Genomic DNA, 17,101 nt, shown 5'->3' on the forward strand with positions numbered 1-17,101 from the left:
GGTCTTCAGCACCAACAGCTGGCAGTAGTTTTTTCCTTTAGACAACAAATTAATTCAAAAAAGGACCAGACATTCCTGGCCCAGTGATAGCTACTAAACGCAATGGTCCAGATGCAACCTCTAAAAGTCCCTCAAGTCAAACCAGTACAACAGTTCTCATGATTCTTATTGCTACTCTTACAAATGTCTGGATTTGACTTCAGTTTATTTTAGCTTTTCTAAGTGAAGTCAGGTGTGCCTCAGCAATGCCAGACCCTCACCCCCGAGGCATAAGCACCGTGTAGCTGAGGTACAGAACTCGGGCAGATCCCTCTGAGCCTGCGCAGACACCACAGCACTGCGCTCCTCCAGCTGCTCTCTGAAAGGGCAACGGCAGCCATCGTAGGACAGGTGACAAGAGAAGATGACAAGCAGGCTGGCACAGAAGGCAGAAACTGAGCCCAGTGAATAAAGAAGGGCTGTCATCTCCAGAGACCTGTGGCCAAGGGGTAACTAGTTTTCAGGTCCACACTTACACATCTGGCTGTGGGTAAGAGGGACCAGAACCACCCCAAACCAGCACCAGGGTGTAACGCAACTTCCACGAAGAGCCACGAAGATGATTAAGGGAGTGGAGCATCTCCCTTACGAGGAAAGGCTGAGGGAGCTGGGGCTCTTTAGCTTGGAGGAGACTGAGGGTGACCTCATTACTGTTTATATAGAAGGTGGGTGTCACGAGGATGGAGCCAGGCTCTTCTCGGTGACAACCAATGCTAAGACAAGGGGCAATGGGTGCAAACTGGAACACAGGAGGTTCCATTTAAATTTGAGAAGAAACTTCTTCTCAGTGAGGGTGACAGAGCCCTGGAACAGGCTGCCCAGGGAGGTTGTGGAGTCTCCTCTGGAGACATTCAAAACCCGCCTGGACGCCTTCCTGGGTACCCTCATCTGGGTGTTCCTGCTCCGGCAGGGGGATTGGACTGGATGATCTTTCGAGGTCCCTTCCAATCCCTGACATTCTGCGATTCTGTGATTCCCTCAGGACATCCCAGTAATCTAACCTATTGCATTCAGAATAAAATTCCCAGCATCACAAATGATTTGGGGGAAATTGTGAAAGCCACCTGTGGCACATTCTGGTTTGCCCTTCATCAAGGCAGGCCAGGCTAATAATCCAGCAGAGCAGAAAAAAATAAAAGAACCATGGTAACATCTGGCCTTCAGTGAATTTCTATGATCGCGATCGTCTATGGATACAGAAATTTCAGCAGGATGCGAGATCAGATTCACACTGCCTTCAAATCACATGAATGTCAAGACAGGATGGGGCTGTAAGGATTTGAAAGACAATCCATCATCAGTAAAATTTCCAGGTTCCTTCTAGCTGTGTGCCAAAACCAGGAGAAAACTGGGGACTGAGACAAACTTCACTCTGCCAGTCACTGTTACATGAAATGAAGACTCAGGTTTACATATCAGGAAAAACATCAATTTTTCAAGGAGAGGAAATTTTTAGAACATTTGGGTTTATTCAGGACAAAATTTAACTGATGCTAACAGAAGCTTTTTTCTTTAACGTGAGCTCTGAAAATAGTACTCTCAAATTCGAAAGCTTATTAATGAAACAGGTTTTGAATATGTGTGCACTGTACATATATTATAGGTTTTCCCCATTTTCATAGGAAAACAGCATAGTTATGCTTAGATTAATAGGATACATTTATATATTTATTCCTTTTCTTGCCTGTGTATATATATATAATATTTTTTATATATATATATTTTTTTTTTTCCCTTTCATTGTTGATAAGCATGTGGGGCAGAATACTCTTTCTCTTCCAATCCCCCCCAGACTGCTTATACATATTCTAACCTGCCAACAATCAATCCTTTAGCTTTAACCTTAGGAAATCACAGCTCTTTCTCTAAAAACAAACTGCTTACTAACATTAAACTGTTCCTAATTATAAGAAGAAGGCTGAATCCAAATGAATATTTGTTTAAAATTAATGAAACATCATTATGTAGTCTCATATTTGATCTTCTCTTATGTCTAAAGTTTATTATGCGCTTTCAAAGTGCTCTTTCATATACATACTATGTCTGATGCAGTGATCAGATAAATGGCATTTTTAACAGACACTTAAACTTTCACATTTTCATGTTTAAAGAAAAAGTGAAGAAAAGGTATATTTCCTAATCTCAGATATATAACGCATTATTATGCCTTCCCAAAGTAAGTACATTTTTCACAATACACAGTTATATGCGTCTTTTCAGAAATGATGGTCACAAATCAGAACATTATAAACTTGTAGGACCACGTATTTTATTTCATTTGTATGTTATATGCTGCACCATAAGGTATGCTAAATAGACTTGGAGTTTTAAAAACTTTTTTTCTACACTTTATATAATACGGAAGATCTTAGCATCCCATACCAGGCTTTGGGTAAGGAGGAAATTCCCCCTTAAAGTATTCTCTCTCCAAAACATGAACAAAAAGAACTCCAGCAGAAGGGTATACATTCCGATCAGAGTGCACCTTAGACAGAATCGTGTACACTGAAATGCAGAAGGAAAGATAAGAGACAGAAAAAAGCAAAAATGAGACATGCTCTAGATAATACAGCATGCATTTCAACGGCAATGTGGGCATCTGAGAGAAGGAAAGCAGCAAATATTAGATAACTGTTAATAAGTTTTTTAAAAGGTTGCATAGATATAAGAACAGAAGGCAGAACAAACCCTCGCTTTGCCCAACAGGGTCCCTTCAACACTGCAGTAAACAAAACAGGTAGGTTAGGATTGCAGAAGTTGTACGAGCTCTTTATTTTTTTTGCAATTAAAAAAACCAAGGAAGGCTATTGTAATTTTATAGTTGGTTTATTTGTAATATTACATGAATAAAAATACATTAATGATACAATAATATTTTCTTGATATTTTACATATAAATAAGGAACATGAGGAATACAGAGGAATCTTACCAATTGGTGGTACTGACTCTGCACTGAATGGAAATGGCAGATTTTTCAGCTCTTGTGCAGAAAAGGACAAAGTGATTCACTTCAGCTGAGGATTTCTACGAGTTCTTAAAAGCTAGACTTTCTTAGACCAGCACATTCAGATAACATATATCTAAAAATTTGGTTAGAGAGCTCATTACTGAAGATGTTGTGCTTGTATTGAAGGATAAAACAGAAGGACATGGGTAATTATAGGCCAGTCAGGTATCGCTGATTCCGAAAAAAAAAATGAAGCCGTATTTTACAGGACTCAGAATTAAAAACCTAAAGGAAACAATTCAGAACCACCGGCATATGTGAAAGCAATATGCTATTTTTATGGAGTTACAAATTTAGCTGATAAATGCAAATCTTATTCAGGTATAACACATGAATTAAAAGAATTAAAAAATCATTACTATAAATTAAATGGATAAGAAACCACTTTATCAACAAGCTCCAAAATTTAAGTATAAATGGAGAATACTGTTTCTCATGATGTCTTAACAGGACTGATCATAGGTCATTTTGCTCTTCCATATTACTATTGAAAGAATCAATCATTGCTGATAAATTTTGTCAATGAGATGAGGATTACACAAGTGGTACATACAGATGATAAGTCACAGATACAGAGACATGCAGCTACCTGCCTTGCTTGCTAAAGTGAAAGAACCTATGAGAAGTCCCATCTCTGAAGAAAGGTTATAGGCCGTACAGCATGGGAGGAACTCTCATTGGGAAGAGCGACTTGGAAAGAGATTGAGTTATTGTAACAAACTCTCGGGAACAAACTTGTACCTGCTAGAAGATAAAAGGGCTCATTTCAACACTTGGATCAAGATACATTTGAAAGATGTAAGCAAGATACATTTGAAATGTGGATCAACTTCAAGCAATTTTCTCATCCTGGTATAATTTCTCCACCCTTATCACTATACCAACCTTCTTACTTGAGATGTGCTTAAAAAGCCACTGCTAGTTAGGCATTAATCACAAACATTCCGTTCCTTGCACCACATACTCCATGTGGAATCTATCTCACCTAATTTTAGATGCCTACAGAAACAACATCCACCACTGAGTTAGTCGGGCTCCTTTTATAGTCAGTGGAGAAGAAACAGACGCTTCTCGGGGTTGATTAATTTGATTTCTCCTGTAAAACAAGATGAATCATGTCCCAGATTCCTGACTGCACAGACCAGATCTGCGGTGACTGCAGAGGCAGCTGAGAGGAGGTGCAGACATCTGTAATGCAGACCTCTACGTTTAGTTACACCCTTCCCAATCTTCAAGCCTGATGCTGTGGAATTAATAGTCTCAAGCCCTGGACATACTATTGACCAAATTCCACAGCAGCTGCTTTTCGCCACTTTTGGAAACCTTTTTTAACACAATAGTGAACAGAATATCTTTCTAATAACTTTACATTAAAGACAAAATTAAAATGAATCCTGAAGTTTAAATAGTTTATTACAATTTTGTGCGGTTAATAAACCAGTCACTGTAACTTTAATTATGTAGACTTAAGTACAGTAACATAGCTATTTGATTTGTATAATTAAAATTAGTAAGTTGATGACCCAAAAAATTTTGCACACACTTCTGTGAATGAACTGTAAATAGAGCAAGGGAACTAATTAGTTTCCTTTAAAATATTTTCAAGAAAATCTGAGAGAAGAAATTTATAACATAAGCAGAAAAGCTGACAAAAATATGGTGGCTGGCTGAAAATGTGTCAAGTATCTAGAAAAATCCATTTTTCCTTTTTTGATGCTTTGACTATACAATAAAAATCCATTTCAAACAGGAAATACAATGAAAAGGTAATGCATATTTTCTCCATAAGCAACAGTTTTAGAAAGGAAGGATAACGGAATGAGCAGTTACTGAAAATAACACCACCACAAAAATATAACGTATTTCTTTGTCTGTCAGAGGAAATCTATAGCCACCACTAAACACCTGCCCATTCCTAGTAATGGGATGTTCTCTGTTGTTGAAGTAAGCATGCCAATAAGGATTTAATGCAGATATAAAACAGTGATCTTGGTGGAAGTCTAAAAATACCTCTCAGAAGGAAAAAAACCCACAAACCTGTTTTATCTTACAATGACAGAACCATTGTAATGACACAAGTACAGAGATTTAGAATTCAAAAGTTCTCGCCCCCCCTTGTCAGAGAAGCCTTCTTCTTTTTCCCCTACGAAGCTCCTTCAAAATCAGAGAAAAATGATGAGTCTTCAGCCCACTACAGCAATCACTGCCTTTCAATAATGAAACCAGTGAAATGCTATTTTCTTCAGAAGCTTTTAAAACCCACAATTATTTTTATAAGATTGCCTGAGACTGGAGATGAATGTGTAATCATCTTAGGTGATCTAGGGACAAAACTGAATGTACTTACCAACTTCTAGATACTAATGTGATACAGCAGATTGCCAGGTGTACATTGCTTGGGCAAATTCCCTCTGGCAAATAAAATCTCAGGGACTGTTAAAGGCTTTTGTAAAACTAACCATGGGAAATTAAAAATCTTCACTACATAGGATCATAACAGATCCCTGCTAGGAAAAAAAAAAAAAAAGATAGCATCAGCTACCTTGACACCACCATTTTCTTCCTTCTTGTTTCTAGATCCCCTGGAGGACTTTCTGTAGATCGCAAGATACATCTGTGCAGAAAGTTTAGAAGTTCTGGAGACTGGGAAAGAAGTAGATTAACTGGGAACTGAAGGTTGGAAAACACGCATCATTCTTTTCCAAACATGTTGAGAAACTGTCCCAGTCATTCTTCTTGTAGGTCTTGAACATGGGCACAGCTGAGATTGTATCAGCCTCCAGCCCGGAGCAGATGACCTCTGTCTCCAGAAATTTCAGATTTACTATGTTGGTTGAAGCCTGCATGTTGATGATCTTCAGAAAAAAAATCCACCTGGAAATTTTTTCCATGACTTTCAATGGGTTCTCTCCCCATTGATTTTTAGCAGATGAAGCACAATCCCCAAAATAACTTGATTTGGGGTCCAATCCAGGTTGCCTGCCTGGATGGGTAATCAGTGAAAAGCCTTTTCTCAGCTACTGTACACTAGCTGCGATATTCTGTGTGTACTTGCATAAATGACAGTAAAATAGTCTTTTTACATTAGTATATGAAAAGATATTTTAAATTGTTACAGACAAGTTATTGTATTAAGTGAACTGCAGAGGTATTTCCAAGCAACCAGCTGTGATAAGAAAATGTGCAATATTAGGTATACACACAGCCATTATTTCAAGCAAAGCTGCAGGAACAGGAAAAGTTGGGGAAGACTCACAAAAACACACAGCCCTGTGAATATTTTTAAACTGACTGAAGAGATGTAAAATTTTCCACATTACTTACCTTGAAATAGCACCTTACTCCTAAAACAAGGACATGACTGAAAAAGCAAGAGTAATATTAAAAGCAGATTTGACTGAACCAACATGGGATTTAAATTTACAACCTAAACTCACCATTCTTCTCAACAGCCTTTTTTCTGCTGATAATATAACTGTGGGCTTGCTTAGTCTTCCAGTTAACTGTTCCATTATTGCCATCAGCAGAGCTTAACAAAAAAGCTTTTCAGAACAAAACAAATGCAAAAAAATTAGTCAGATCAACAGACTTCCAAAAAACAAGTATCAGATGGGATCAGATGCCTTCTAAACCAGGTTTTGGTTTTAGTCAAAGCTTAGGAGCCTCAGGTTAAAAAAAATGGTGGCATTTTATTTGAATGTATAAATACATAATAATCTTTCTGAGAGTCACCTTTTTGACACTCATTTTTTCCAAACAGGCTAAGCTTACAATAAATGCTTAAACCTCTGCAGACACTTCTGCTGACATAATTATACTGATAATAAAGATGATGAAGAGCATTCTGTGATAAATATATTTGCACCAGCAAAACCGCATATACAGGCAAAGACATATGTAAAGTTACTTTCACTGGCATAGTATATTTTGGCCAAAGTAAGGAAAGCGATATAACCAAGAGAACAGCTTTGCTTATATAAAGACACGTGGGGCTGACCACTTTGCCTTGCAGGCATAACCAATAATCAATTCTGAAAAAAGACCCAGAAAAAACGGTTGTGTTCATCCCATGCAGCCAGAACACAGCTTGAAAACAGCTGGATCAGTGCAGCTGAAGGTGCAAGAAGGTTTAAATGTGGTGAGGAGCAAATGATTATAGGAGACAGACAGCAGCTGTAGAGCTGACAGAAAAACTCCATTTCACCAGTAGCAGAACTGCCAAGAAAGCTCCATCCTCACCTCCCACTTTTTGTTCTTTTGTTCCCTTTCATCTGTGGTGAATAATAGATATATCAGCTGTTTGTATAGCTACATGTCAACTGAAAGTGTAGAGGGAAGGAATTGCAGTCAGATGCTAGGAAGGGGAAAGTGGCTATAATAAACAGTCTTTCCTTTGAAACAGTCTGGGAGCAAGAACTCATGTCGAACCCGAGTTAAAAGATGTTATCAGCATCTTAACTTCCTTGTAAAAAGCACAATATCAAACAAGTAGCAGTACTTGCATTCAGATACATCAGTTTGCAGGAAGAAACCAACACTTATTGGCAAACACTCAAAGTATACAAGTATCATTTACACTAGAAGCTTAAACATCTGTGGAAACTTCTGCTGACATAGTTACACCAGTCAGCTATTGCATTACTGATATCGCATTCTCCAAACACAATTTAGGAGGCCAAACAGATCTGGTTTAAGCAGTAGTCACAATACACAAATAATCTATGCATGTGAGGCATTTATTAATGATAATTTACTCAAAACACCTAAAATTGAATTGAGGATGAAATGTAACCAAAAAAATATACATGCTCAAATTACCATACCAACAAAATAACATTTCTAAATTATGAATTTCTGTTAAGTTTCTTTAGATTTTCAATATACTCAAAGGATCTGATTGAAAAAAATGTATTATTTGCATCCACTGTTTTACATCTGTCTTGCAAGATGGACAACTTTCTCCCTGCTGAATTGATCTGCACACATTGCAAGTCTTAATATAATACCATCCTAGGGATTATCCAACTCAGTACTGCATACGACCTTTAGTGTAAATTTTCTGTAATTCTTGGAACACTCAAGAGAATGCAGAAAGGTAAAATAAAGTTGTTCCAATATTTCAACAAGATGAGCTGGGCAATCGAAGGATTGTCAGCTACAAACCAGCACCAAGGAAAACAGTTAATACAAGATTTTATTACTGAATTATTAAATGGAGAAGAGTATTATCACAGTCAACAAGCATTTAATGCATCTTTTCTGACACTTTTGATGAGCACACAATTTTTTCTGATAGAAATAGCAAAAATGATGTGTTACCCTTAGATAGGCAGCATATCACCTAGCACTTTGAGAAACTAGATACAAAATCATTCTACCATATTTAAATGGAATAAAAAAAATAAACAACAGGTTCCAAGATGTATTTTTAAATATAAACAATCAGTAAACATCTTTGATTTAGGTTCACAAGTCGTGATAGGTTTAGCAGTGGGGATTAAAGACGTTACGTGTCCACCTCTCCACCTTACACTGCATCTCACAGGGGAAATGAAAAAGCAACCAGTGTGCCTGGTTTTAGATCCTAGAGTTTACACTGTGATGTTTTAATATAAATATTTATCACCACCTATTTTATTTCAAGTGACAAGTGTGAAATGAAACAAATCAGGAGCACACTGTCCATTCAACAGTTCTCACCACAGGAACAGCAGTCTCAAGCAAGAGAACAGAACTACTGGGTAGTTATTTTTTTTAGATTTCTAGTGGGCCTCACAAGGTTCTGGCACTGGCCTTACGCAATTTGACTTCATATATATATACACCTATATATACATACACACACATATACACCTATATATACATACACACACATATACACCTATATATACATATAAAATGACCTGGATGTACAACATATACTGATAAAATTTGAAGGCAAAAACAAAGGCAGGGAGATTGATAAATAATGGAGATGACAAGACACTAGCACAGAACAGTCTATGTTGTTTGGTAAAAAGGTGATCTAGTGATGTGCACTTCAAGAGAATAAAATGTAAATGCATACCCAGGAACAAAGGCAGCATGCCATATGCATATTACACAGAGCACGCACTTCAGGGATGCTGAAACTTGATAAAAAAACTAGGGAGATATGTCAGGTAATAACTGGTTGAACAGAAGCTTTCAGCAGAAGACTGGCTAGAGCGGCTGATATGTAAACAGCAACATCAAGGAGAAGTAGGGAGATTTTATTTTTGTTCTTGACACACATATGATCACTGTTCAAATGCTGTGTCTTGTACTTACACGAAGCCTTCAAGAAGCATAGTGACAACATGAAGAAAGCTCAGGGAAGATCTGTGAATACGATTAAAGGATGACAAAAGAGGCCTTATACTACAGAATGCAGAGATTCAAATTATGTATTTTATCAAAGAGACAGTTTAGAATTAATTTAATAAGCCTTGTACTCCTACTGAAAAAAAAAATGTTAATAGTGTCAGGCTCTTCAGTTTGTTATACATGTTGCCACAGCTGTTGGAGCACCCACCAGTTCTTGTAACAGCAGGAGCAGCTCACAGCTCCCTGCCTGAGACTTAAACGTGCCCAGGTGAAGTACAACTACAGTGTCTTCTATTTTATTTTCTTTAATTAGTCCTTTATTTTTATTTCCCTTAAACTACTATTTTTCATTTTTCTTTAATTATATTGTGCTATCTTATAAATATAAACTATATTTATACTATTTTTATACTATTTTTCCTTTATTTATATTTGGATAGGTTTCATGTAAAGGTTTTAAGTATTAATATTCAACAGCAGAATATTCAACAGAGAAGATATCTGCAGCAATTTCTGCCCACCTCTCTAGCCAAAAAGGACCTAAGTATCATGGACCAACTTCACCTTCCCCCTTCCTTTACTTCAGTCTAACATACACACACTCCTACCTATCCTTCTTATTGCTGCTTTGAAGTAGGATCTCAAGCCCACCTCCCCCACTACCAATGCAGCACACATCTGCGGCTCTCAAAACCCAGCATTTCCCCTCTCTCCCACACCTCCACGTGGGACCCTGACCTAAGCATGTGCTCATTACCGTCATGCCACAGAGCAGGACCTCAGGCCATGCTTTCACTACCCCTTATTCCCTTACTACACAGCCCTGTTCCAAAAAACCACCCTCGCACTCCTCCACCGCACATCCCATCTGGCTCAGAGCCCTTCCCGCATCCTGAGCTGGAAGTACAGGTCCATATGAGGCGCAGGATTCCAACAGGCTGCTGAGAACGGCGGAGCAGAACAACCAGAAACTGAATTACAACAAACCATCCGTCAAGAAACCGAGGTGCTCAGCCCACAGTTCAAGCCAGAGCTTGTACCCCGGCAGTTCCTGAGGACCCATGGACACCTGCACAGAGACATCTGCCCTACGGGTCACAGTGTCCACTACTGGAGCCAGGAGCTGCAGCTGCACCTACTCTCCCTCCTCTCCCAACCTCCTCACTCCTCGCTCTTAGCTAATGAGCAGTACATAAGCAATCATCACTGTAGAAATTCATTATGGATTAAACAGGATTCTCTCAATACAAATTCACATTGAGATATGATCTTTTCTAACAGCTAAGATCCTCTTCAATCACAGCTACTACATAAGAAACGAGAATTAATTTGTGCTAGTTCTCCATTGTGGATTGCTCAGGTCACTCCGCACTCCATTTCTTGTAACTATGTGAAAGTTCAAATCAAACACAGAAATGTTTCTAAGCTCTATACTTACTCAACTTTGCTCAGTAGGTAATGGTTTCCTACCTGTTTCTGTGTCATCCATTGATTACTGTAACACCTGAATATTTCTCAAAGATCATCTGAGAAAATTAACTGAATAAGGCATTTTGTTAGTCTCACTGGGTGAGCAAAAACCTCATGCTTTATTCATAGCAACATTTACCCACCACCATTCTCCCTCCTACTGCAGACCTGACAAGAGAACTGAATTAGATCAGCTCTTCCATGAAGGCGAGGAAAAAAACCTGCTAGTTCCTGCGGTCCAGCCCCAAACCCACAGTGTAACCACAGGGTATGGCCAGTTCACCCTGTAAGCCGACTGTTCCAGGGTGCCCCCTATATTCCTATCATCTCTTAATATTAATTATCAGAGTGTCCCTGCAATTATATTCTGAATTTCTGAGGTGACAATTGATTTAAAAGACTACAGGAATTTTTGGTGGTTTGTGTTGCAATTGTAACAACATTTAGACACAGTGTAGGTAAACCATTTTTTTTTAGTATTACATAATGAACCCCATAACTATGCTGTTAACGAAACAATGTATACTTTCGACGAGTGTCACAAGTTCATGCTAATTCCAACACAGCAATACTTACCAGTACTTATCGGTACCTTCAGCTCTCAATCTGAAAACAATTCAGCAAGATAGTAATGTAAAAACTTTTCTTGGGTTAGAGCACTTCTTGGTTCTACCGCTTCTTGCTACTACTTGCTTGAAAAGCAGTTTGAATAATAAGAGGGAAACTAATATGTTCACTGGTTTCTTGGCTCCTCTGTTTCGTTCAAATTCCTGTGGAAGTAATCAAAACTACCACCTCCCTCCTTTCCTCTAGAGCTCTGTCAAAAGAAGGCACTCTACACTGATAGTGTCTGCTCTAAAGTTATCAACACCTATTCAAGAAGAGCCCAAAAGCTAAATGAAAACATATATTCTTGTCTAGGTTTGAAATTTATTCTTCTTAGTTTGATTGCAAACAACCTTTCTTCTAATTTGGTGACTGTAACTGGTTTGTACTGTCCTGGTTTTGGCTGGGACAGAGTTAATTTTCTTCCTAACAGCTGGTATAGTGCTGTGTTTTGGATTTGGTATGAGAAGAATGTTGGTAATACACTGATGTTTTGGTTGTTGCCAAGCAATGTTTATACCAAGTCAAGAACTTTCCAGAGAGGAGGCTGGAGATGCACAAGAAGCTGGGAGGGGACACAGCTGGGACAGCTGACCCAGACTGGCCAAAGGGATATTCCCTATCATATGATGTCACGCTCAGCATATAAAGCTGAAAGAAGAAGGAGGAAGGGGGGACACTTGGAGTGATGGTATTTGGCTTCCCAAGTAACCATCGCACATGATGGAGCCCTGCTGTCCTGGAGATGGCTGAACACCTGCCTGCCAATGGGAAGGAGTGAATCAACCCCTTGCTTTGCTTTGGTGTACAGCTTTTGCTTTACCTGTTAAACTGTCTTTATCTCCATCCATGAGTTTTCTCACTTTTACCCTTCCGATTCTCTCCACCAACCCACTCGGGCACAGTGGCCAAGCGGCTGCCTGGTGCTTAGTTGCTGCCTGGGGTTAAACCACGACAAGTACTCTAATGAACTTCTAACCAAACCTAAAAAAACCCCCCAATATTAAAGACCAAAAATAAGCCTGTCTTTACATACTAAAAGTTACATCTAGCAAATGAATTTGTGCTCTAAAGCTGACTTCTTATTATCTGGCTTTAAGATCTCTTAGACGTCTCCATGTAAACTATACTACCTATAAATAATGTGCTTTTATAATGAAAAGCATACTAATGGAATGGCTAGCTTTTCATTCCAATAATTACTTATTCAAGCAAGTACTTACTGACAATAGATTTTATTTATTGATCTGGGTCAGATTAGTACAAAGACTTGACAGGTACCATCTTCAGAGGCAGAGATTCAGAGCCCTGTGTGAAGAAAAACTGCCTCTTTGCCCTAATGGTTGCACCCACAAAAGAAAATAGGGCAAGTACGCTACAATATTAGTTTGGAAACACTGAAAGAGCAGATCATCTGTGAAACGTTCTCCCTCCCTCTGTGTGGTGCAGCTGAGAAGCAGAGTGTTGTCAATGGCACTTCTGCTGCGAATAGCAGGAAAAGTGCAGGTATTTAGTTCAGTCTCCTTAATATCCATCCTAGCCTGCGATTTCACAGTTGTTTCATACTAGCCTGTTTGCAGCCCTGATGAAAGGAGGGACTCCCAGCACATTCTTGGCCACCTAGCACACCAGTGTAAATCATCCTGTGCTAGTCTTGGTCAGTAAACTGATTTCAGTGAACAATTTTGTTTGTGGGCAGTTTTCAGCCAGATGACCCAATTCACAGTATCACTGTATGAGTTATTTCAGCCTCCATAAGGGAGGTGGTGAAAAATGCCCAGCTGTGAAAGGGAAGAAGAATGTCTTCTGGCAGCAATACTGCTTTATGACAAACTAATGTGACCACATAATCGCATCTTCTGAAATGAGAACCAGTGAGCTCGTTCTCCATTTTGACCTCTTTATAGGGAAGGGAGAATATGACTCAGTTGCTCTATGACTTCCTATTCATGGACAAACAGGGGTTCCAGGGGAAAATATAGGCACTGACAACTCATTCTTTTAAGTGCAGAAATACCAGGTAATAACCACAAAATGGCCACAATCATTCAAACAACTTTTTAACGACCACTCTCTCTGCAGAAGCAGAATATGGTGGCAGCTCATTGCTCTGCCAAATTCTATGGCAAACCTCTCTACTAGTTTAATCTAGTAAACTTCTACTGTGTCTATTACTGTGAAGCTGAAGTCAAAGAAAACTACCTAGTTTTTCTCTGAAAAGCTTAACCTTAAAACCTCACAACAATGTCAAGTCTCATTTTTTCCGGCACTGGAGAAAATAATTATCAGCTAGGGTTTGAGTCAATGCCTTCCATTTGAGTACTATATTGGCCATCCAGGAGCAAATGTTGGACTTCTGAAATCACTCTTACACCCTTTAAACTCTTAAGTCTCTTGAAATCCCCAGATTTTGAGTTATTGTTTTGCCATGGTGATGTGGGGTGTGAGGGTCACAACCACCTGGAATTCTGACAGTAAGCAGCCTCCTCCAAAAAGCCTTTAAGTGTATGTTCCATACATCTTTAAGAAATGCAAAAAGCACAAATCAAGTTTCTTCTGTAGATGAAGTGCTAAAACAGAAATGGGAAAACCTAATGTCTACTAGTGGAAGAGAACTCAAAACTATTCACAGATCTTGTGTTACTTCTCATGTTCCATTTTTTCTGTAAGATGCCTTTTGCCTGGCTAAGTAATGCTTCAATACCATAGAGGCTACTTAAGAACAAGATTCAAAAGAAAGGACATTTATGCAAGGCTGTGGCTCATCTCAGAGGCTGTAGTCCAGTTTGGAAGTTCTTTCACATGGTCATGGAGTCAAATCCACCTGGTGGCCCGTCACAAGTGGTGCTCCCCAGGGCTCAGTATTGGGGCCGGTTCTGTTTAATCTCTTTATCAATTATCTGGATGAAGGGATTGAGCACACCCTCAGTAAGTTTGCAGACAACACCAAGTTGGGTGGGAGTGTTGATCTGCTGGAGGGTAGGATGGCCATACAGACGGATCTGGACCGGCTGGATGGTTGGGCTGAGGCCAGTTGTGTGAGGTTTAACAAGGCCGAGTGCCAGGTCCTGCACTTGGGTCACAACAACCCCAGGCAGCGCTACAGGCTCAGGGATGAGTGGCTGGAAAGCTGCTTGGCAGAGAGGGATCTGGGGGTGTTGATTGACAGCTGGCTGAACATGAGCCAGCAGTGTGCCCAGGGGGCCAAAAAGGCCAACAGCATCCTGGCTTGTGTCAGGAACAGTGTGGCCCACAGGACTAGGGAAGGGATCATCCCCTTGCACTCAGCACTGGTGAGGCCACACCTTGAATCCTTTGTTCAGTGTTGGCCCCCTCACTACAAGAAAGACATCGAGGTGCTGGACAAAGTGCAGAGAAGGGCAATGAAGGGTCTGGAGCACAAGTCTGACAAGGAGCAGCTGAGGGAACTGGGGCTGTTTAGCCTGGAGAAAAGGAGGCTGAGGGGAGACCTGATCGCTGTCTACAACTACCTGAAAGGAGGTTGTAGCATGGAGGGGGTTGGTCTCTTCTCCCAAGTAGCAAGTGATAAGACAAGAGGAAATGGCCTCAAGTTGCACCAGGAAAGGTCCAGATTGGATATTAGGAAAAACTTCTTCACAGAAAGGTTTGTCAGGCATTGGAACAGGCTGCCTAGGGAAGCGGTGGAGTCACCATACCACTTCCTCGTGTCCTACTGCTGGTCACCACACAGAGGACATAAGCATCTCCCCATTCGCTGACCCCCAGATGTTATATAGATACCACTTAAGAGACCTTAACTGAATTTCATTCATGCTTCCTTTTTTACATCAGTCTCAAACCATGTATTATGCTGTTTTAACTAATGAACTCCAACTAAACCAAGCTTTAAAAAGTCTGAATTTAATCTGGAAAAGTTAACACTAAAAAAACCTTAAGATCTCTTCCTTTAGCATGTAGCCCACAACTCAGCTTCTAGAAGCTCATTTCAGTTGAACTTTTTTAAACATAATATCATAGTTCATACCAAAAGCTTATCCTCAGACTGTCCTAGGTCTTTCTTGGTTGCTATCCCACAACTGGTCTTGAGAGAAGGAGACAGAAGCAGCCGGGAGAATTTCCACATCAGGAGAAAGCAGTATCTTGCACCTAACAAATGCCAAGTTTTATCCTCACATTGAACAGCTTAATGTTTAGGTGCTATTTGCATCTTTAATATTTCCAGTGCCTCATGTCACTTCTACTGTCGGTGTCCTATAAAGAAGTATTAGAAGTGTATCTAGATGTTACTTGAGAAGATGTTGAGCAAATTGTTAGCTTTCAAATGACATATCACTGACATCTCATGCCACAAAATAACCTAAAGAAACGGATTTATTGCCCTTAACTTGCTCTTAGGGAGGAATAGTCTCACGAAAGCATTCGTGGCTGGGCTGCTGCCAAGTGTTACCCATTTAAAGTATTTCACTGTGAAGAGCTTCATGGGTGTGAAACCTGCTTGCTGCATGACAGCTATTATTTAGAGAGCGGAATTAAGACTTTTTCTGCAGACTTAATTATAGTATAGTTTGATTAAGTAGTCAAGCTAGGAAATAATTTTCGGGGGGAGGGAGGATATGAAAGATACCCCTGTATCCAAAATAGCCCAGCCCTCGGGACAGGCACCAGCCCTGCCAGGTCCACCGAGGGGATGAGAGCAGCGGGCCCAGCCGCCCGGCCCGGCCCCATCCCCGGGACAACGGCCGCCCCCGCCACCCGGCGGCTCTCGGCCGGGCCCAGCTCCGCGCCCTGCCGGCAAACCCGCTCCACAGCCCGGCCGCCCCCGCCGCAGCCGGGCTCCCTCAGCTCGGGCCCCGCCGGGCTCGGGGCGCTCCCCGCCGCGCTGGGAGGGGCGGGCTGCGGCGCTGCCCTCCGCAGGGGGAGAGGCGAGGGGCGGGCGGGCCGCCATCCCCGCGCCGCCTCGGGAGTGCCCTCCGCCGCGCCGGGAAGCCGCTGGAGCCGCCCCGGGGATGGCTGCGGGGCAGCTCGGACCCCGCGCCAACGGGGGGCACGGAGCGGGGAGAGGGGCACAGCGAGCCGCAGCCTCAGGGCAAGGCGGGGTGAGGGCGACGCCGCCGGGAGGGGACGCGAAGCCCGCAGGAAAGGGGGCACCGCGGCGCAGGCCGGCGGCTGCCGGCGAGGCCCGTGGGGAGACGCCGCCGAGACCGACCTGTCAGCAGGAGGGTGGTGAGGGCACCCCCGCTGTGCGGCCAGGGCCCCGCCGCGCAGCACCGCATCGCTCCCCGCTCCTCCGCCTGCTGCTGCTGCCGCTGCCGCCGCATCCTCCGCGCCGCGCCGTGCGGGGCCGCCGCTGCCGCCTCGCCCCGCGGCGGCCGCAGCATCCTCCCCGCCCCGCCCCGCCCCGGCGGGCTCCCGGCAGAGCGCTGCCCGCGGGGCATGCCGGGAGGAGCCGCCCGCCGCGCCCCAGCGGCGGCCATGTTGGAGGGGGGAGCGGGGAGGTGTGGCGGTGTCACCGTGCCCGGTGAGGGGCTCCGGGGAGCGGCGGCTGCGGGAGCCGTTGCCCCTGAAGGCAGGCTCGGGCGGCTGACCTGCCGGGGCTCGGTGTTGTCCGCGGTGCCCACGCGGCGGGAACGAAGCGGCAGTGGAGGAGGCGC

The 17,101-nt window shown here is 42.1% G+C and overlaps 1 protein-coding gene across 2 annotated transcripts in view; it reads right to left on the bottom strand.

Annotated features, from left to right (window-relative positions):
* Positions 1 to 16,829, bottom strand: part of SGCE (sarcoglycan epsilon) — a 34,029-nt gene extending 17,200 nt beyond the window's left edge. Inside the window, exons 1-3 of one of the 2 annotated variants that reach the window (XM_065627449.1) lie at positions 16,657 to 16,829; positions 6,485 to 6,589; positions 2,422 to 2,544 (exon numbers count right to left, since the gene is read on the bottom strand). In XM_065627449.1, coding sequence (XP_065483521.1) covers positions 2,422 to 2,544; positions 6,485 to 6,589; positions 16,657 to 16,828 — 400 coding nt within the window. In that variant the 5' untranslated portion in view covers position 16,829. The remainder of the gene's footprint in view (positions 1 to 2,421; positions 2,545 to 6,484; positions 6,590 to 16,656) is intronic. The other variant, XM_065627448.1, reaches the window with a different exon arrangement.
* Positions 16,830 to 17,101: the final 272 nt, after the last annotated feature.

Source organism: Caloenas nicobarica, chromosome 2, assembly GCF_036013445.1.
Source record: "Caloenas nicobarica isolate bCalNic1 chromosome 2, bCalNic1.hap1, whole genome shotgun sequence".
Lineage (NCBI taxonomy): Eukaryota > Metazoa > Chordata > Aves > Columbiformes > Columbidae > Caloenas > Caloenas nicobarica.